The 20,803-nt window shown below is 48.0% G+C and overlaps 1 protein-coding gene across 1 annotated transcript in view; it reads left to right on the top strand.

The window, feature by feature from the left end:
* Positions 1–19,778, top strand: part of LOC130132587 (BOLA class I histocompatibility antigen, alpha chain BL3-7-like) — a 28,751-nt gene extending 8,973 nt beyond the window's left edge. Inside the window, exons 3-8 of the mRNA XM_056301798.1 lie at positions 9,048–9,326; positions 15,125–15,445; positions 16,418–16,510; positions 17,335–17,352; positions 17,586–17,655; positions 18,653–19,778. Coding sequence (XP_056157773.1) covers positions 9,048–9,326; positions 15,125–15,445; positions 16,418–16,510; positions 17,335–17,352; positions 17,586–17,650 — 776 coding nt within the window. The 3' untranslated portion in view covers positions 17,651–17,655; positions 18,653–19,778. The remainder of the gene's footprint in view (positions 1–9,047; positions 9,327–15,124; positions 15,446–16,417; positions 16,511–17,334; positions 17,353–17,585; positions 17,656–18,652) is intronic.
* The last annotated feature ends 1,025 nt before the right edge of the window (positions 19,779–20,803 follow it).

Here is a 20,803-nt window from a genome sequence, read left to right as displayed (position 1 = left end):
TGCGGCCCTGTGACGGCCTGGCGGCCTGTGCAGGGTGTCTCCCCGCCTGCCGCCCGGTGACTGCTGGGATAGGCTCCAGCACCCCCGCTACCCTCAGAGCAGGATAAGCGGTTTGGATAATGGATGATTCCATTATATTTATTTTATTTTTCATTTATTTTGATTATATATAAAAAAAGAAAACCCCGGAAAACTAAAAATAAAAAGCAGATAAAAACCAAATGATGATAATAATAAAACGAAGTCAGAAACAGCTTGTTTTATTGTATATTGTAGCGGACTATATGGGCACAACTCACCATACTTGGTAGTGTGGCGAATTCTACTGGAGTGTTCCTGCTGAAAGTCGGGGGGTTCATTTGCATATTACCCACGATGCAACTGGAGAGTGTTAATGTTTTGGTTATGTTGTGGGATATTGAACATGTTAAACACGGGCATGTCTGTTCCAGATAGCGGGGATGTGGTGGAAGGTAACGGGGACGTTATGAGAGAAGTTGTATTAGACAGCAGGCTATTTCCCACCATGGGGGTAAAGAGGAGGCAGAGAGGTAAGGTCGCTCCTGTGGCCAGGAACAGAAGATAGGCTGAGACCAATACTAACCTGTGTCTGTTATCACTGGCTTGTCTTATGGTCATTAAAAGCTAGCTGGTTGATTCTGAAAGGTTGGCTGAGAAGTCCATTATTTGACCACGTCACGTTGGTGTCGGAAGTGGGGTGGGGAGACCGTGAGGTCATTGGAAGCGCGTGCGCCCAGAGGCGTGAAGGAGGTGATATGCTGAAGCGCGGGGACGCGCTTCCCGAAGGAGGGGGGTAGTGTAACGTGCATGGATAAGTAGACACGTTGGTCCTCGACTGACGGGTCGGACCTTCTAGTCGACTGGTTAACGTTGTCGCTTGCGGTGTGGGAGACACGGGTTCGCGTCCCGGCTGTGGCGACGATCTCCCGGACTGCCCCCCGAATTCGCTACAGTACACACGGGCCGTTTAAGAAAGGAGTTCCGGGTCGGGAGGACGGAGCGAGGACTAGGTGGGTTGGAGCAGCGCGGTGGTGGTGTTGATGATGGTGATGCTGCACGGAAGAAGAAATGATGCGCGCGTTCATGTAGTCAGTGAGAGAAAGTGTCCGTCTCTTCTTTCCTGCAGTTTCCACATTGGTGACCCCGACGTTTGTCTGCTGGCCATCTCCAGAGACAACTCTATATGAACATGACGACTCATGCGGCTTCTCTCAAGCTGCCGGAGTTCTGGGAGTTGTCAGCCTCGGCTCGGTTCGCCCAGACAGAAGCGCGGCTCGTAATGCGGGAAATCACCGCGGACGCAACAAAATCCTATGATGTGGTGTCGGCTCTCGGCAGTTCAACAGCAACCAGAGTGGTGAGCCTCCTCACAAATCCTCCGCAGCAGGAGAAATACGAGACACTCAAGGCTCAGCTGGTGAAAACTTTTGAACGTTCTGACGCTGAGCGGACCAGCGGGCTCTTCTCTCTACAAGGCCTTGGTGACAGTAAGCCGTCTGAACTTATGGACAGGATGCTGGATCTCCTGGGAGCACAAGCCCGACTTCATCTTCAACCAGCTGTTTCTGCCGCAGCTGCCTTCTCAGGTCCGGGCTGCTTTAGCCAACGCCGCCATCACTGACTGTCGTGTTCTGGTCGAGGAGGCTGATAAGTTTCCCCTGGCTGGTCAACAGCACTGCGCCGCCGCGTTTTTTCCTGCCCAGACATTTTCATCACTGCCTGGAGACACAACAGTCGCCGCAGCAGCAGCAGCAGCAGCTCCTCAACGGCGGCAGGATCACAGCTGGTGTTTTTACTGGCAGGCTGCTTTTCATCAAAGACTCCACTTCTGGACGGCGGTTCCTGTGCAACACGGGCGCGCAGAAGAGCGTCCCGACCGCATCGGGAGTAGACATCCTGTCCTGCGGATATGCCCCCCCCCCATGGAAGCTGCTAACGGCAGCCTCATCCGCACTTGGGACTGGCCATCCCCTTCCTCGGCATAGATTCCCTATGCGCCTATGGGCTGCTGGTGGATGTCAAAAACCTCCGCTTGATTGACGCTGTCACTTTCTGCTTGTATGCGTGTACTCTCAGCGAAGTGGACTCCATCAGACTGTGTAGCATGCTCTCCGCCGCAGACCATTTTCTCCGGCTTCTTGCTGAGTTTTCGGTCCTCACGCAGCCCACCTTCTCGTCTTCCAACGCCAAGCACGGAGTGGAGCACCACATCGCCTCCACTGGCCCACCAGTCTATGCTCGGGCTCGGCGCCTCGACCCGGCCAAGCTCACCGCCGCCAGGGAGGAGTTCGAGAATATGGAGCGTCTCGGCATCATTCGCCGCTCCAACAGCCCGTGGGCTTCACCCCTCCACATCGTCCCGAAGACTGGCAGCAGGTGGCGCCCGAGCAGTGATTACTGCCGACTCAACAATACAACGACACCGGACCTGCCGAATCCCACACATCAAGCATTTTTTCGCCCACTTGGCCGGAAAAGCAATCTTTTCCAAAGTGGACCTCATCCGTGTGCAACCCACTCTTGGGATGCGCAATGCTTTAGGTTCGGGAGGAGCTAAGGGCGGAGTGTAATAACCACACACACACAAATTAATCTGAACTGCACCTTTAGTGTGCTGGACAATACAAATACAATTTACAATTCAATGAAAATAATAAACTGGGCCCCTAAAATAAAGAAATAGTCCTGAAGTGTGATTTTCTACACTTCAACGAGTCAATGACTAGTCAGAGTTAATTGTCAGAGTTAATTGTCAGAGTGCACTCTGTGGTTTTGTTCAAAGGACACCAGTCTGGGTGACCGGCACAACTTGCCACACTGGATGGTAGGTAGAGTTGTCCTGCAGAGGTTCAGATCCGCTTCTTACTGCTACTCTGGTGGCTCGCCATCTATCAGCTCTCAAATGACTTCTCAGGATTCTGTCATAACAAAGAAACCTGACCAAGACACGTGGGAGGCGATAACCTCGTTAAAACGGCACGCTTCACAGCCCGTGGCTCGTGCAAGCTCACGCACGTTGCGGAGCAACTATGGCTTGATGAGCTTCTCTCAGCGTCCACGCTCTCGTCTCGTGTCACTGCCCCTCCCTTCTCTATTCACACAGACACGCCCTCTATCCTAGACTCGATCAATCGAAGCAGTTAAGAATGGAGCCGAAAGAGGTAACCGATTTTAACGAAGTAATAAATCATAACTATAATATGAAATAAAATAAAACATGAACTTAAAACAAATTAATGTTTATAACTTATATAGTTTTTAAATAAGTTTCTTTTTCTTTAACCCATTATTTCTGGCTGGGTTACACCTGGATACCATCAGGTGCCCGTCCACCCACTAGATGTCCCCAAAATGGCGGTGATCCCCCCATTTGGACTGTTCGAGTTCCTGCGCATGCCGTTCAGCATCAAGAACACCGCACAGACATTCCAGCGCCTCATGGATTCGGTGCTACGGGACCTGCCTTTTGTTTTCGTCTATCTAGACGACCTCCTCGTCTCCAGCATCTCCAAAGCGGAACACCTGTCCCACCTCCGGACTCTTTTCAAGCAGCACAGCCAGCATGGGCTGATCGTCAATCCAGCCAAGTGCCAGTTTGGGCTGACAACCACTAACTTCCTTGGACACTGAGTCACCTAAAACGGGGCGGTACCCCTCCCGTCAAAGGTAGACGCCATCATGAAGTTACTACGACCGCTCACAGTAAAGTCCCTACAGGAGTTCCTCGGCATGGGGAACTTTTGCCACCGCTTTATCCCCCGAGCTGCTCAACTCACGCAACCCCTGTTTGAGGCCCTGAAAGGTAAGGCCACCAAACACACTGTGGACTGGTCTGTGGTGAGGGCCAAGGCACTTGTGGACCCTAAGGCTGCTCTGGCTGACGCAACAATCCTGGCACACCCGTCACCCAAGGCTCTGATCACCATTACTACAGACGCCTCTGACTACGCAGTCGGGGTGGTGCACGAGCAGTGGGTGAACTGCGCTTGGCAGCCGCTTGCTTTCTTCAGCCGACAGTTACGCCCCAGCGAATGGAAGTATAGCACCTTTGATCGAGAGCTCCTCGCTCTCTACCTCACCATTCAACACTCCATTCCCTGCTGAAGACCCACCAGTTCACAGTGTTTGTGAACCACAAACCACTGACGTTCGCCATGGCCAAGGTGGCTGAGCCGTGGTCTGCCCGCCAGCAACGACAGCTCTCTTACATCCCAGAGTTCACCACGGACGTAGAGCATGTTGCTTGCAAAACCAACCTCGATGCTAACTGCCTCTCCTGGGCCATTGCAGGGTCCATCCATTTGGGTCTTGACTATGTCCACGTGGCAGCTGACCAGGCCGCCGACCAGGCTTTCAAGACGGCTGTCACAGGGCTGCAGTTAGAAGACGTGGCTTTCGACGACACTGGCACCATGCTCCTGTGCGACGTCTTGACGGGTCGGCCTCGGCCCGTCATTCCCACTGGCTGGAGGCGGCGTGTTTTCGACGCTGTCCATGGCCTCTACTACCCTGGCAAAAAGCCATTTCAAAGACTAGTGGCAGCCAAGTTCGTCTGGCACGGGCTCAAAAAAGACGTGAGAGACTGGACTGGCACCTGCGTGGAGTGTCAGCACTCTAAACTGCACCGCCACAGCAGAGCCCGCGAGGCACAGTTCCCAGTACCTGAAAGGAGATTCAACCACGTAAACGTGGACCTAGTGGGCCCCCTGCCCCCCTCCCACGGTTTTACTTACATCCTCACCATGGTGGAGAGGACCACTCAATGGCCAGAAACTGTCCCACTGTCATCGACGACGTCCACCGATGTAGCCTGGGCATTCATCGGGACCTGGGTCACCGGGTTCGGCACCCCATCTGACCTCTCCTCGGGCTCACAGTTTGTGTCTGAGCTCTGGAACGCAGTCGCAAAGAGCATAGGAGTGAAGCTCCACCGCACCACCGCCTACCACCCGCGGGCCAATGGGTTGTGTGAGCGGTTTCATTTCTCGATGAAGGGCGCTCTTCGGGCCAGCCTCAAGGAAAGCAGCTGGGTCGACAGGCTCCCGTGGATCATACTGGGCCTCAGGAATGCCCCTAAGGAGGACCTCCAGCCTTCGTCAGCTGAACTGCTTTATGGACAGCCGCTGCGGGTCCCAGGGGATTTCATCCCCAACTCCACAGCTCCCTGGTCTGTAGCCCATCAATGGACCATGCTCCTGGATTACGTCAGAGCTTTTGCACCGGTCCCCACTTCACAACACGGCCTCCCACAGTCTCACATCCCCGCAAGTCTGCAGTCAGCAGAATATGCTTTCATGCACCACGATGCCCACCGTGGACCCCTGCAGCCTCCCTACGACGGGCCGTTCCGTGCCTTGAGACTGGAAACAAGCACTTTGTTGTGCAAGTCGGCAACAAGCCACAGTGGATTTCAAAAGATCGCCTCAAACCGACTCACCTGGACTTGGACCGACCTGTTGGACTTGCCCAGCACCCATGGCAGGGGTGCCCTCCTACCCTGTCCCCACCTCCCAACAAGGCCCCTAAGGTTCCTCCACCACCCAGCCTACCCTCATGCCGCCACAGGGTCCTTAAGGTCCCTCCTGTAGGCACCCCGGCCTCCATACCTGCTTGGTGAAACCGTTGTTGCCGGGCCATCCGCCTCCTCCATGTTGACTTTTTTCATCATGGTGAATTCTGGGGGCACGTATGTAGCTGACTATATGGGCACAATTCACCATAATTGGTAGACACGGGCCCTTTAAGAAAGGGTTTCCGGGCTGAGGGTGGAGCGAGGACTAGGTGGGTTGGAGCAGTGCGATGTTGTTGATGATGGAGATTTTGTACAGAAGAATAAATGATACACGCGTTTGTGTAGTCGATGAGAGACATTGTCGTCTCTTCTATCCTGCAATTTCCACAACACACACAGTATTGTAACAAAAGGTGTGACATGGGACATTATTGCAAGGGAGGACACTTAAGAAGTAGTCCAGGTCTGCTGCAGACTCCCTGACTTTTCCACGGGTCTCCTCCCCGACACTTCCGTGTTTTTATCAAAAGCTCGTGCGTCAGTTGTGACGTACAGCTGAGCCAATCACTCAGAAACACGAACAAAGGACGACAGGACCACATGAACACACATACAGGGCTGTACACATACAGGAGGGAAGCATATTATAGGATTACACTCCATAGTTGCTAACCACTGCTTTGTTAAGCTGGCCTAGAAACCAGATGAATCCTATTTCAACTGATCAGAACCAGAATCACCTTTATCGGCCCAGTGAGCCTCTGCACAGGAGGAGTTCGACCCTGGTACACAGCAGCTTCCAGCACCTGCAGACGTCCCTCACACAGCAAAAGAAAGAAAAGAGAGAGGAGAGGTGGCGGTGCTGCAGGTTCTTCCTCATGGAAAGTTGATGAAGTCGTTCACCTGGTGGAGGTTGAAACTGTGGGTGGTGACGTGGTATTACTGCCTACAGCGGAGGTGATGGACGACACTGACTCTTAGTTTACATGAGCTGGCAAGTGGACGTGTCCAGCAAGAGTCTGTAAAAAAGACAAAGGAAAACCAAACAGGCTTAAAAATGATCAGACGTGTGGGGGGGGGGGCTTGTTTGAGGATGGGTGGTGTCATGACAGGAAGTGGTGTGGAGATGTGTTGGATGACGTTTCACCGTCAGGCGCCCTCTGAACCCTTCCATTTAGATGTGTTTAACACATGTCATCACAGCAATGCTGCACTAGTAGCTCTTTGTTGCCATGTCCTCTTCAACATCAGGACCCAACAGGTTTTATTTGACATTTTGTGAATCCACTGCGTGTCACACAGAGCGGTGGTAAAACCGGATCACATAGTTTTTGTGGACGGCGGTGTGAGGATACAGACTGTGTCCTCACAGTTTCAGAGGTTTTCCTGTTTCTCACACACAGTCTGGAGTCCAAACTGGTCCAGACTGCCTACGAAGACCTTAAGTTATTCACAAGGACACTTCTTCTTCTGTGACTCCGGGGTCCCTTAAAGACGAACTGCACTGGTTTATAGAGCAGCCTCAGGATAGGAGGGGGGGGGAGAAGGGGGGAGGGGGGGGAGTGTGAGAGACTTGACTTTTAAAATAACCTTTATTTACATCACAGGATAGATGTCCTTCATTCCCACCGTGTCAACATTAAATCGTTAAGCTAAAACAACCAGGCGTCATTACTGTGGCTCAATCAAATTACACACACACACACACACACACACACACACACACACACACACACACACACACACACACACACACCTCTCTCTCACACACACACACACACACACACACACACACACACACACACACACACACACACACACAGACACACACACTCGCACACACACCCACACACACACACACACACACACACACACATACACACACACACACACAGACACACACACAGACACGTCTCACAGCAAACAGAGGTCCCATCATGGACCTGTGTGCAACACAACAAGAGTGACCTGCTCCAGTCAACAGTCCATGAGCATGGTCAGTCTGTTCAGCAGCACTGTGGACAGGAGGTCATAGGGTCCACACAAAACACCTACTGGTGTCCAGTCCTCTAGAAGGGCCGAGCCTCCCTTCTTAGGCCGCAGAGAGAGAACCGCACGCCTACAGGAAACCGGAAGTGCCCCTTTTTCAGAGCACGCTGTAAAGAAGTCCAGAAGATGCTGTCCCACAACACTCCAGAAGGGTTTTTAAAAAGGCGGATGCTGCAGAACATCCTGTCTGTGTGTGTGTGTGTGTGTGTGTGTGTGTGTGTGTGTGTGTGTGTGTGAGTGAGTGAGTGAGTGTGTGTGTGTGTGATTGTGTGTGTGAGTGAATTTGTGTGTGTGTGTGTGGGTGTGTGTGTGAGTGAGTGTGTGAGTGTGTGTGTTTGTGAGTATATGTGCGTGTGTCTGTCTGTGTGTGTGTGACTGTGTGTGAGTGTGTGGTTGTGTGTGTATGTGTGTGTGTGACTGTGTTTGTTTGTGTGACTGTGTTTGTGTGTGTGGGTGTGTGTGTCTCTGTGTGTGAGTGAGTGTGTGTGTTAGTGTGTGTTTGAGTGTGTGTGTGTGTCTGTGTGTGTGTGAGTGAGTGAGTGAGTGTGTGTGTGTGTGTGTGTGTGTAGTGAGTTTGAGTGTGTGTTTGAGTGTGAGTGTGCGTGTGTGTGTGTGTAGTGAGTTTGACTGTGTGTTTGTGTGTGTGTGTGTGTGTAGTGAGTTTGAGTGTGTGTGTGTGTGTGAGTGTGTGTCTGTGAGTTTGTGAGTGTGCGTTTGTGAGTGTGTGTGTGTGTGTGTGTGAGTGTGTGTCTGTGAGTGTGCGTTTGTGAGTGAGTGTGTGTGTGTGTTTGAGTGAGTGTGTGAGTGTGTGTTTGTGTGTGTGTCTGTGAGTTTGTGTGCGTGTGTGTGCGTGTGAGTATGTGTGTGAGTGTGAGTGTGTGTGTGTGTGAGTTTGTCTGTGTGTGTGTGTGTGTGTGTGTGTGTGTGTGTGTGTGTGTGTGTGTGTGTGTGTGTGTGTGTGTGTGTGTCTAAACCTTTCCTTCCTCTTTGCTGAGATGAGAGTGTACCAGGTGGTGTAGGGAGGACAGGTGTAGAGACTGTGTTGTGGTCCCTCTGGGTCTCTGGGTCTCTGTGGTGAACAGGGTCTGGACTCTTAAAGGTTGACTGTGTCAGGACGTGTCTCTGCTTTAACACTCTCTCTGTCTCTCTGTCTCTCTGTCTCTCTGTCTCTCTGTCTCTCTGTCTCTCTGTCTCTGTTCTCTCTGTCTCCCTTCTCTCTGTCTCCCTTCTCTCTGTCTCTCTGTCTCTCTGTCTCTCTTCTCTCTGTCTCTCTCTGTCTCTCTTCTCTCTGTCTCTCTTCTCTCTGTCTCTCTGTCTCTCTTCTCTCTGTCTCTCTGTCTCTCTTCTCTCTGTCTCCCTTCTCTCTGTCTCCCTTCTCTCTGTCTCTCTTCTCTCTGTCTCTCTTCTCTCTGTCTCTCTTCTCTCTGTCTCTCTGTCTCTCTTCTCTCTGTCTCTCTTCTCTCAGGCGTCCACATCGTTCAGGTCATGTATGGCTGTGAGTGGGACGAAGAGACTGGAGAAGTTAATGGATATGAACAGTATGGTTATGATGGAGAAGACTTCATCGCTCTGGACCTGAAGACAAAGACATGGGTCGCTCCGAGACCACAGGCTGTCATCACCAAGCGGAGATGGGATCGAGACGGAGCTCTGTTAGCTGGCTTGAAGAACTACCTCACCCATGAGTGTGTTGACTGGCTGAAGAAGTATCTGCAGTATGGGAGCAACCGTCTACTGAGGACAGGTAGAGTCACATGACCTGATGTGTTGTCATGGAGACAGCAGTGTTCATATGTCTCTACTGTTTCTAATGTACAGTAACATTACAGGGGTCTTGGACTCGTGTGTCCACACACACGGTACACACAACAGCATCGTGGTTTGGCTTTGTTTACACTGACCAGGTTTTATTTTTACTTCATTCCATCTTTCTTTTTACCTGCCTCTGTTTTTTATTCTTTATCTCTCTCTGACTCTCTGTACCTCCCTACCCCCCTTTCTTTTTCTCCCCCTATTCCTGGATCTCTCTCTCTCTGTCTCTCTCTCTGTCTCTCTCTCTGTCTCTCTCTCTGTCTCTGTCTCTGTCTCTCTCTCTGTCTCTCTGTCTCTCTCTCTCTCTCTCTCTCTCTTTCTTTCACCGTCTTCACTTCAGTCCTTGTCATCATCCTCCTTTCTCTCTTTCTGCTGCTGTCTCACTTCTGTCTGTCTTACTCTTTTTTCTCTTCCAATGCCCACTCTCCTCTCTTTATCCCTTTCTCCTACTGTGTCTCCCTCTCTTGTCTCATTTTCTTCAACTCATCTGTCTCTCTCTCTCTCTCAATTCAATTCAATATGTGCTTTATTGGCATGACATACATTTGTTTACATATTGCCAAAGCATGTAAAACAACAACAACACAATACAACAATGATTATAATAATAACAACAACAACAATGATTATAATAATAACAGCAACAACAACAATGATTATGATATTAAATAACAATAGTAGCAATAGGTGCCGTCATCCACTATCTCTCAGGTTGTAGCAAGATAATATAAATCTTGCTGCAATGCTCGCCGCTGGCCCCCCTCCCAGGACCACCCGCAGCTTACCTGCGTCGTCCATGTCCTGCTACTCTGGAGTCACATGTTCCAGTTCCTTGACAAAAGCCCGGCGCTGTTTTTCAAATCTGTCACATTTAAGGAGGAAGTGCACCTCCATCTCCACCTCATCTGTCTCGCACTGACCACATGATCGTTGCTCTTTTGGCAACCACGTCTTTTTCTGTCTCCCCTTTTCAATGGCGAGACTGTGGTCACTGAGCCTGTATTTGGTGAGGATCTGTCGCTGCTTCCTGTCTCTGATAGTTAAGAGGTATTCTTCCAAATCATAGTTTGTTTTTAGGGCCCGATAGACTTCTAGTTTGTTTTGAGTTTTGATTTCAGCGTTCCAATGTTTCAGATAATTGTTCTTGCTTTGTTTTATAGCTGATTTATTGTAAACTTTGTTTGGGATGCATTGCTGGCCTGAGGTTGGTTGGTCTTAGTATTTGTTACAGGGTTAGTGAGTCTCAGAGCCAGCTGCTTCAGGGGACTCTTTTCGGGGTTCAGTTCTTGGGTTTTCAGAGCTTTAAAGTGCAGTGTATTTGTTGGGCTTGTATTTAAGTGCATCCAGAAATTTAGAGATCTTTTTTGTACATTTATTAATAATGGAAACCGGCCTAATTCTGCCCTACATGCGTTGTTTGGTGTTTTCCTTTGTATTTTCAGAATCATTCTACAGAATTCAGCATGTAGGGTTTCTGCTGGATGCTTGTCCCATCTAGTGTAGCTGGAAAGACTGAGTGGACCCCATACCTCACTTCCATATAGTGCAATGGGCAGAATTACACTATCAAACAGTTTGCACCAGATGGAGATTGGTATATCAATGTTAAAGAATTTATTTTTAATTGCATATAGAGCTCTGCCAGCTTTTTGTTTTAGGTTATTCACTGCCCTACTGACACTCCCTGATGCTGTAATAATTAGACCCAGGTAAGTAAACTGCATCGTATGCTCTAAGGTGATGCTACCTAGAGTCAACTGGTATCTATTTTCCTGACATCTGGGCTTCTTCTGGAAGATCATTACTTTTGTCTTTTTTGGATTTATTGCCAGGGCCCAGTGCTGGCAATAGTCCTCAAGCAGGTCTAGTAGTTGTTGCAGCCCACCTGCGGTTGGTGACAATAAAACTAGATCATCTGCATAAAGCAAAAATTTCACTTCCATGTCATACAGGGGGAGACCTGGGGCTGCAGACTGTTCCAGCTGCACCGCCAGTTCATTAATATATATATTAAACAGTGTCGGGCTAAGTCCACAGCCCTGTCTCACCCCTCTATTCTGAGTGAAGAACTCAGTGTGTTTGTCTCCAATCTTAACTGCACATTTGTTGTCCGAATACATTGACTTTATTATGTCATACACTTTACCTCCTACACCACTTTGTAAAAGTTTATAGTATAGTCCTTCATGCCAAATAGTCAAAAGCTTTTTTGAAGTCAATAAAACAAGCAAATATTTTTCCATTTTTGGTTTGATTCACATTTTCATTTATGAGGGTGTGGAGGGTGTAAATATGGTCCGTAGTCCAGTGATTTGGGAGGAAGCCAATTTGACCTTTGCTCAGGACATTGTGTTCGTTAAGGAGGGTTAGAATTCGATTGTTCAAAATGCTATTAAACACCTTCCCCAGACTACTGCTCACACAAATGCCTCTGAAATTATTAGGATCCAATTTGTCTCCATTTTTATGAATAGGAGTTATAAGCCCTTTGCTCCAGATGTCAGGAAAAAATCCCGAACTTAGAACGATGTTGAACAATTTGAGTACTGCCCTTTGCAGCTCAGGTGTGCTGTTTTTAAGCATCTCGCTTCTGATGCTGTCAAGGCCACAAGCTTTATTGGGTTTTAAGGATTTGAGCTTCTGTGCTAATTCTTCTTGTGTTATTGGAAAATCCAGTGGGTTTTGGTTGTCTTTTATAGTGCATTCGAGCAACCGTAATTTTTGTTTGATCAGATTGTAATTGGAATTTGAGTGTTCTTGTTGGATTTCCGAATAGATATGTTCAAAATGACTTTTCCAAATTTCTCCATTTTGGATAGGCAGGTCTTGTGGTTTTGTAGAGCTCAAATTATTCCACATTTCCCAGAATTGGTTTTGATTCAGGGACTTTTCTATTTCCTGTAGGGTTCTATCTACATGGCTTTGTTTTTTCATTCTTAATGTGTGTTTATATCGTTTTAATGTTTCGCTATATTTCTTTCTTATATCCATATCTTGAGGTTGGTAGTGTTTCAGGTTTGACAATTTACGCAGTTCTTTTCTTATATTTTTACAATCGTTGTCAAACCATTTTTCATTTTGAGATTGTTTCTTTTTCTGTTGTGGGTCCTTGGTAGGACCATGTTTGCTGCCGTCTGAAAGATACAATTGATTTCATTGACAACTTGGTTGGTATTGTCCTTATTAGTTTCAAACGGTTTGTTAATGAAGTTAGTAATCATATTAAGTAATTTGGATGAATTCAGGATATTGATAAATTTTTCTGCACTGTCTGGAGCCCATCTGTAGGTCTTATTAATTTTGAACAGCTTGCTGGGCTCCTCTATAGGCATTTGAGTCAGGTTAATAGTTTTGAAGAAAATCATAATTTGGTTATGGTCAGAAAGAGGAGTTTGTTGTCTGACAGTGAATGCGTTGAAGGAGGTGGGGTCCATGTCAGTTATTGCATAGTCAACTACACTAGCTCCAAGACCTGAACAACATGTGAACCTTCCCAAAGAGTCTCCTCTGATCCTACCATTAAGTGTGTACAGGCCAGAAGCGCGACAGAGGTGCACTAGCTCCTTACCAGCCTTGTTCACAGTACGGTCGAGGGAGCTCCTTTTAATGAGGCTTGGTGAGAGGTACAGGGAATGTTGACCAAACACATGTCTGTTACCCTGAGGGTCAATGGTATCACTTATTGAACCTGTTCTTGTGTTAAAATCTCCGCACAGCAGCACATTTCCCTGGGCCTGGAAAAGGCTTACCTCTTCATGGAGATTACTCAGGAAATCCTCATCATAATATGGGGATTCAATTGGGGGAGAATATAGAGCACAGAGATAGATATCTTTGTTTGAAATGCCAATTTTATTGCTGAGTTTTAGCCAGCAGTGGGATGTTCCAATTTTAATTTTTGAAATGTGGTTGGTTAAACATCCTCTGTACCAAATCAAAATACCTCCAGAGTCTCGTCCACGATGTACTGAGTTAAGTTTATTTGATGGAATAATTATTTCTTTGTAACCTGAGGGACAGTGGGTGGTTATGTCTTCACGACACCAGGTTTCAGTTAATATGACTATGTCGACATTTTCGATGTTTTTTAAGAAGTCAGGGTCTCTACTCTTCATCCCAAAGGAAGATGAGAAGAGACCCTGGATGTTCCAACAAGAGACAGAAAAAGAATGCATGAAAAGAAAATATACAATGAGTCTCTTTTGTGAGACAGAGAATTATTAAGTTACAGTGGAAGAAGATAAATATGAAATATCATGATAACACTTACCAAATACCTCACTATCGATATTGTGGGCATTATTATATATTATTTCATTATTATACACAACCAGAGCCAAATCAACACTCAGGATTTCCCCGTGTAAGTGGTTACCCCATTAAGATCTGATGGCACGTAGAGGTTGTCTTAGATGCTGCCATGCAGGAGTCTGGAGCACAAGGTGTGGAGCATCTCCTTTATCTCTCCAATCTCAGTCTTGGCTGGGGCGGTGGGTGTGGGAGGGGGCTGGGCTCCTGCAGCAGCATAGCTTTGTGGCCTGTGCTGTGGGGGACAGGCTCTGTCAAGTGTTGTTGCCTGTTTGTTGTTTGGAGGGGTTGGGTGCACAGGTTTCTTGGACCTGGGGGAAGCAGCACGTAGGTGTGGGTGTGTGTAGGGCTTTCGGCCCAAAGGTGAGTATGGAGTATGGGGCTGGGGGGGGGGGGTCCAGGTATTGTGTGCTCTGGGGGGGGGAAAGGGGGGTATCTGGGGATGTGGGAGGGTTCTGGTCTGTAGTCTCCTACTGGTGGAGGATAAGTGGGTGTGGTTGGGTTGCGGCCCAAAGCAACATCTTTTAGGGTCCTCGCAAAAATCCGCACCCTCTCCTTGTGAAGGTGCAGTCCGTCGTAGAAGTGGTGGAGGCTGATGCCTGAATGGTGAGCCAGGTGGACATTGGGAAGAGCAGCGCAGCCTCTGCTGATGTCTGCGTTGACTCCATGGATTATATGGGGTGGGGTGTCACGCCGTGGCAGGAGTGTTGACACCACGATCCGAGCCTCTGGGAATTCTCCACTTGCTCTCTCTGCCACTCTACGCACCGCCACAGCCGTGTCACTGCGCAGATAGTGCAGGTCATTGGTCCCGGTGTGGATGATGATGCATTGCGGGCTCCCAAGAGATTCCTTGTTCAGGAGCTGTAGTGCATGGCCAGTAGTGCTGCATCGTTTTGCTGTCACGTGATATCCGGGGAATAGTTTCTGAGGGTCCATGAACTTCTGGTTTGAGTCCATAAGGAGGGCTATGTGTGGGCGCTGTTTGTTTGTCTTGGTGGGAGGAGATTGGTTGGGTGGCGGGGGTTGTGTGTTTTGTGTGAGGGGTGTCTGTGTGTCTGTGTGAGTGGTCTCTGTATCATGTTTGTTGGGTTTTTTGTTGTTGTTGGTGGACTGTATGGACCCTCTGCAGGTTCTTACAGGACTGCTGAAGGCTCGGTGCAACATGCCTACTACAAAATGGTAGACAATCTGGTGGCTTTCAGCTTCAAACTGGCAGCCAGGGAGTATTGTGCTCAGTGGGAGATGAGGAAGACCTGGTCTTCTCTTTCTAATCGGTGTAAAATGGGGAAGTCATGGCTGTGTTGTTGACTTGTGTTTTCACTTTCACTTACGTAGCTGCTGTCCTTTTGTCTGTATACCTATTGTAGTGCTTAATAAAGGGCTTTGTCAACCTCTCTCTCTCTCTCTCTCTCCCCCCAGTCCCCCCCTCAGTGTCTCTGCTCCAGAGGTCTCCCTCCTCTCCAGTCACCTGCCATGCTACAGGTTTCTACCCTGACAGAATCGTGATGTTCTGGAAGAGAGAGGAGGAGGAGCTCCAGGAGGAGGAGGTGGACCATGGTGAGCTCCTCCCCAACCACGATGGAACCTTCCAGAGGAGCGTTCACCTTCTCGTTGACCTTTCATCAATGAAGGCTGAGGACTGGCAGAAGTACCACTGTGTGGTTCAGCTTTCTGGGATGAAGGATGACATCATCACCAAACTGCATCCATCAAAGATCAAGACCAACAGGAAAGATCCTGGTTAGTTCTGTTGTTTCTGTTGAAGCCTTGAACAGGGACACAATGGCCTAAGTAGGTACTAGCCAAAGACTGACTTCTGTGCCTGTCAGTCATCAGTCAGTTTGGACTTCTTGATGTTCTTGGTAAGGTTGGATGTTTTCGACAGGTGTGAACCCTCCATGTCGACTCTGGTTTGCACCAAATTAATAAAAAACAAGTTCACCAAAGTTCAGGCCTCCTGGTTCTCCTACAATCAAACTGTGGTGTGGACTATTTCTGGTGTAAGAGCAAATTCACCTTTGTCTTAATGAAGGAAATGATGAATTGATGCATTGCTCATAGGGGGGAAAAGCTGGAAGTTTTTTATTGCTTTAAGTGATTCAAAACCTTCATTAACAAAATGGTAAAGACAAATGGAGCATGACTAACAACTTAGAGCCACTTCATCCATTTGAGCCTCGGGCTGCGGTCACACCAGAAACTGGCACGGTGAAATTCCTCCATGTCCCTTGTGGAATAGTTACAGAAAACTCCCAACTCAAATAAATGAATGAAAGCTAGGATGCTGTCTACTCCTGCTCCATGACTGACTGGAAGCCATGAGGCCTATTTTCTCCTGGAGCAGTTTATTTTTTGGCAGAGCACGGTAGTATAAAATTAGATGGTTAACGAAACGACAGCTTCCTGTATTTACTGCCTCTAGTGGCTGCTCCGTCAGACGTCACAACAGTCAGAGCAGCTCTGTTATTGTCGACGGAGCAAATTCAGGTGTCACCGTTCACCAAGTTTGAACTCGACATGAAGTGATCGAGGCCGACTCACCTTGCACCCAGATCCAAGTTCACTTATTGTGACGAATTCATTGATATGAATCAAATTCACCACGAAATTTCACATTCAGCAGTGCTGGTGTGACCGCAGCCGAAGGCTCACAAGGATATATATTTATGTGTTTGTGTATACATACACACATATGTGTTTTTTAATCAACAGTCAATACCATCCCCATCATCATTGGAGTACTTGCTGCTGTCATCGTCATCATCATCGCAGTCATTGGTGCCATACTGTACCAGAAGAAGAAAGGTGAGGGAATCACATGAAATGGTTCAAATGTTTGATTTGTTGTTCATCAAGTTGATATTCTAGAAGTTTAGATGGCTGTCTTATCTAGCCTCTCACTGAGTCTTACATGTACAGTAATACTGGGACAGCTGGAGAGAGAGAGAGAGAGAGAGAGAGAGAGAGAGAGAGAGAGGGGGCTAGAGAGAGAGCTAGAGAGAGAGAGAGAGAGAGAGAGAGAGAGAGCTAGAGAGAGAGCTAGAGAGAGAGAGAGAGAGAGCTAGAGAGAGAGCTAGAGAGAGAGAGAGAGCTAGAGAGAGAGAGAGAGCTAGAGAGAGAGCTAGAGAGAGAGAGAGCTAGAGAGAGAGCTAGAGAGAGAGAGAGAGAGAGAGAGAGCTAGAGAGAGAGAGAGCTAGAGAGAGAGAGAGCTAGAGAGAGAGAGAGAGAGAGAGAGAGAGCTAGAGAGAGAGAGAGCTAGAGAGAGAGAGAGAGAGCTAGAGAGAGAGGGAGAGCTAGAGAGAGAGAGAGAGCTAGAGAGAGAGCTAGAGAGAGAGAGAGCTAGAGAGAGAGAGAGAGAGAGAGAGAGAGAGGGGGGGCTAGAGAGAGAGAGAGCTAGAGAGGAGAGAGAGAGAGAGAGAGAGATTGTTCTGAAGGTATTGTCTGATCTACTCCAATCAGCGTCAGAGTAACTGAAAATACATCACCAACATCCTGACCAACCCGACACTTGGGTCAAGGGTCATGTGGAGATGTGGTTCAGTGGGGGGAGGGTGAACAGGGATCATATATCATATATGGTGTTTTCCTCTGTGACACCCTTAATCATTTGTTTTATGTCTTTATTGCAGCCAAGCGCCCTCCACCTTGTAAGTAGAGGTTTTTTACTTCATGATCAGGTGGTGAAACTTTCACACCACCTTACTGATGCAGAAGTGCCATTATTACTGTTCCACCATTTTACAGCTGAGGAGAAAATAGGCACTCCAAAAACTAGGGCCAGTTCTGGCCTTGTGGTCCAACCGTGGCTTTGCTTCACATGTTGTAGTCCAGCAGCTTGCTTCAGGAGAAGGTTGTTAACGGACTGTTTCTGACCCCACAGCTCCTGACAGCAGCTCTGAGCTGCTGAGCTCCTTTGAGAAATTGAACCCCGGTGCTTCACACTGAACTAAGTAAGTCTGGTGTCCATGGATCTACCACATGTTACCTGCTGTGCTGTGTTGTGTTATAGCGCCACCACATGGCGGTGTGTGAAATGGTTGGTTGGTAAGGGTGGTCCTCAAAGTTAACAGGTGTTTGACCACCACGTCCTCAAGGCACTTTGAATGTCCTGACTCTCTTTGGAGCTGCAGAGCCGACCTTTGACCCGAGCCGGTTTTCCCACAACATGGAAGGTTAAAGTGTCGCTACCCAGGAAATATGAACATGTGTATTATAAATTAACATCTGCCCTCATCAAATGAATGATGAGACAATTAAAACAGGTGATGGTATTTTATGAATAATTATGTCCTTGGTTGACAGAATTGTCCCGTGTTTACTGGAAAGGTCGTCGATATGTTTGAATGTTTAAATGATGAATTTATAATAATGATTTATACATTTTGTTTGCTGGTCTTCAAAGAATGAACATGTAGTGTGTTGGGACGGAGCCTCTTAACGTTTCAGTCCTGAAGCTTTAAATGCAAAAGCTCTTTTTTGACATGTGCTGTGGTGGTGTATTGAAGACAACAGCTAGTTCACAAACATCCAGACCATGAACCTGTTTGTGGTCGCTCACTTTAATGCTGCCCTTCACGTAGGAATGTCTTAGGGTGCATGGGGGTTTCCATCTTCATCACAGCAGCCAAGTGAGGAAGAAGAGGGCAGCTGGTGTTGGTGTGAGGAGGAGGGGAAGTGGTTGTGTGTCACCAGCAGCTGTGACAGGACAAGCTGGTAGAGGAGCTTTACCAGCAGACAGAACAACATGGATGAGGAGAACTCAGGCTCAGCAGCTGGTCTGCTTTGGTTCTGCTGACTCTCCTTCAGTGTGAATGGAGCTCTGACATTTGGTGTGGTCACTCACCACCACGCCTCTTCCTCACTTAGAGAAGACCAGCATCAGGACCGTAACGCAGACTGACACGTGCACATATTTCCTGTCTTAACTGTGGTTGTGTCTCTTTGTAGGTCTGAGGACATGTTGGGGAATCAAGCAGGAAGGAGCCCTCTCAAAATCAGCTTTTAGTTTATAATTTGGGAATGTGTCAGTTAAAAATCAGTCGTGAGTCATAATGAAGGTAACCGGTGTGGGCAGTTACACACGACATGCTAAAGGACAAAAGTCAACAATCCATCACAGCTGTAGAACAAACTAATAAGCTCACACACACATGAAGAACAGTGGTGACCCGTTGGATCAGACCTTCTCTGGTATGAAGAGAAAATCCCTCATAAAGCATTTATATGAATGTGGACTCATTAACATGGTGTTGGAGTGAAACTCCAGTGGTAGTTGAAACCAGTGAGCTGCAGTAAATTGTGTGTATAGATCCTTTTCCTAATCCCCCTCCCACACATCACATGACTCCCCTGCAGACGACAGGTTAGAACAGCAGCATGAAGAAAGAAGTGATGGAATATCAATACTCTCTACTTAGAGGAGGGGGGCGCACTATTTGTCTCCAAATGAATTCATAAAAGCTTCCCCATTTGTCAACACAATGAAACCCCTCCCAAAACACAACTAGCACACACACACAACTTTAGCCTCCCCCGTGACATCCTCCCCCTTCACTCCACCCTTCAGGGCACCACCTCTGTGATGGGTTGTTGTGCAGCATCATGACGTCCCGTCTTTTCCTCCACATGTTCTTCTCAAAGCTCTGCTTGCAGAATGGACACGTCCTCCTGATGCAGCATCCGTCTTTGGAGCATCAGCAGGTTGACCTGTTGTCCGCGTGTTGTGTTTTCTCTCTGCAGCAGATTGTGTGGTTAAAAGTTGTAGGTTGTTGTTGCCCTCATACTGCTTCTGCTAAGTGACGGGTAGTGTGCAGGATGTGTGTTTCTGGGCTGTAGCTGAGCTGGTAGAGAATTAGGTTTGATTTGCTGGATATTTTCCATGTCCTGTAAGATGTTATCTTGATTTATCATAACTTGGTTGAAGGGGTTTGGTTCTTTGTTGCTATGTGTGACCATATTTACAGAATATATGCTACAGAAATGTTTGCTGTTTGCTTTGCTGGGAAATGCTTTTAATGGGGGGTAAACTGCCTTAAACTGCTGGTTTCTGTGAAATAAAGTCCTCAACATGTCAGAGTGTCTTTCTGTTCAGCAAGTCCACACACGTGTTCATCAGCGTGTCTGAGCTCACAGTTTAAAGGAACACCGCCTGACTTCCAACTGCTGACACACAGAACCGGTCTCTGGACTTGGACTGTAAGGCCCGTGAACCAGAATTCATATTCAATGTGGGCAAGTTTAATGATGACGCTTTACTTACACCCCCCTTTGAGCTGACAAACACCTGCACACATCAGGAATTTCCCCCCTTTCCCCCTCAGTTGTTTCCAGCCAATTACCAAGTACAATTGGGGAGAATAATGGGACCCCCCCCCCCCCGTGACACAGCTTTGAGACTGCTGTCCAGATGAGCTTCCAGAGCAACGGGACGACATACTGAAATGAATCTGACAGGACAAATTAAATTTAAAAGGCAACTTGTCTGTTAGAAGTGGTTGTTCTGCCTTAATCAGTTAAACTCCAGGGGCTTAGTCATGTCTTTACTGAAAAGGTTAAACAACCTTCATAATGACGTCACGGCAGTGTTATAACCCACAGAGCGGTGTTGTGAGTCCAGAAGGAGGTTGTGTACACATGAAGTGCATGGCTGTTTGGTTACTCCAGCAGGCTGGAGAACCATGGATGAAGGAGAACATTCACAGACAGCAAAAACAGCGAAACAATCTGAGAACGCCCTCTGGTGGCTACTCTCATTAGTTCACCTCACACCAGCAGATAAATCAGTAGAAGAAGAAGAAGAAAGGACACGAGACACTCAGCTAAAGAGTAGAACACAGACACACAAGACAGAACATGGTGAGGGAACCTGTAGGCTCTGGCATGGCTTCCAGCCTGCACCTCCTCCCCCTCCTCCTCCATACCACAGACACCACATATCAAAAACACACACATCCCATCCCCAGTACCTCTCACCCCACACACTGCTCCATCTAACCACACTCCAGCACCACCCTCCCTTCTGCCCCATCACAACAACAGTGCTCCCCTCCACACCGCCCAGTAAACTCTTCCTCCCTGACACAAGTAGACAACACATTA

Source organism: Lampris incognitus, unplaced genomic scaffold (genome assembly GCF_029633865.1).
Source record: "Lampris incognitus isolate fLamInc1 unplaced genomic scaffold, fLamInc1.hap2 scaffold_152, whole genome shotgun sequence".
Lineage (NCBI taxonomy): Eukaryota > Metazoa > Chordata > Actinopteri > Lampriformes > Lampridae > Lampris > Lampris incognitus.
The sequence above is the reverse complement of the archived record's forward strand: the minus strand, read 5'-3'. Positions and strand labels throughout refer to the sequence as shown.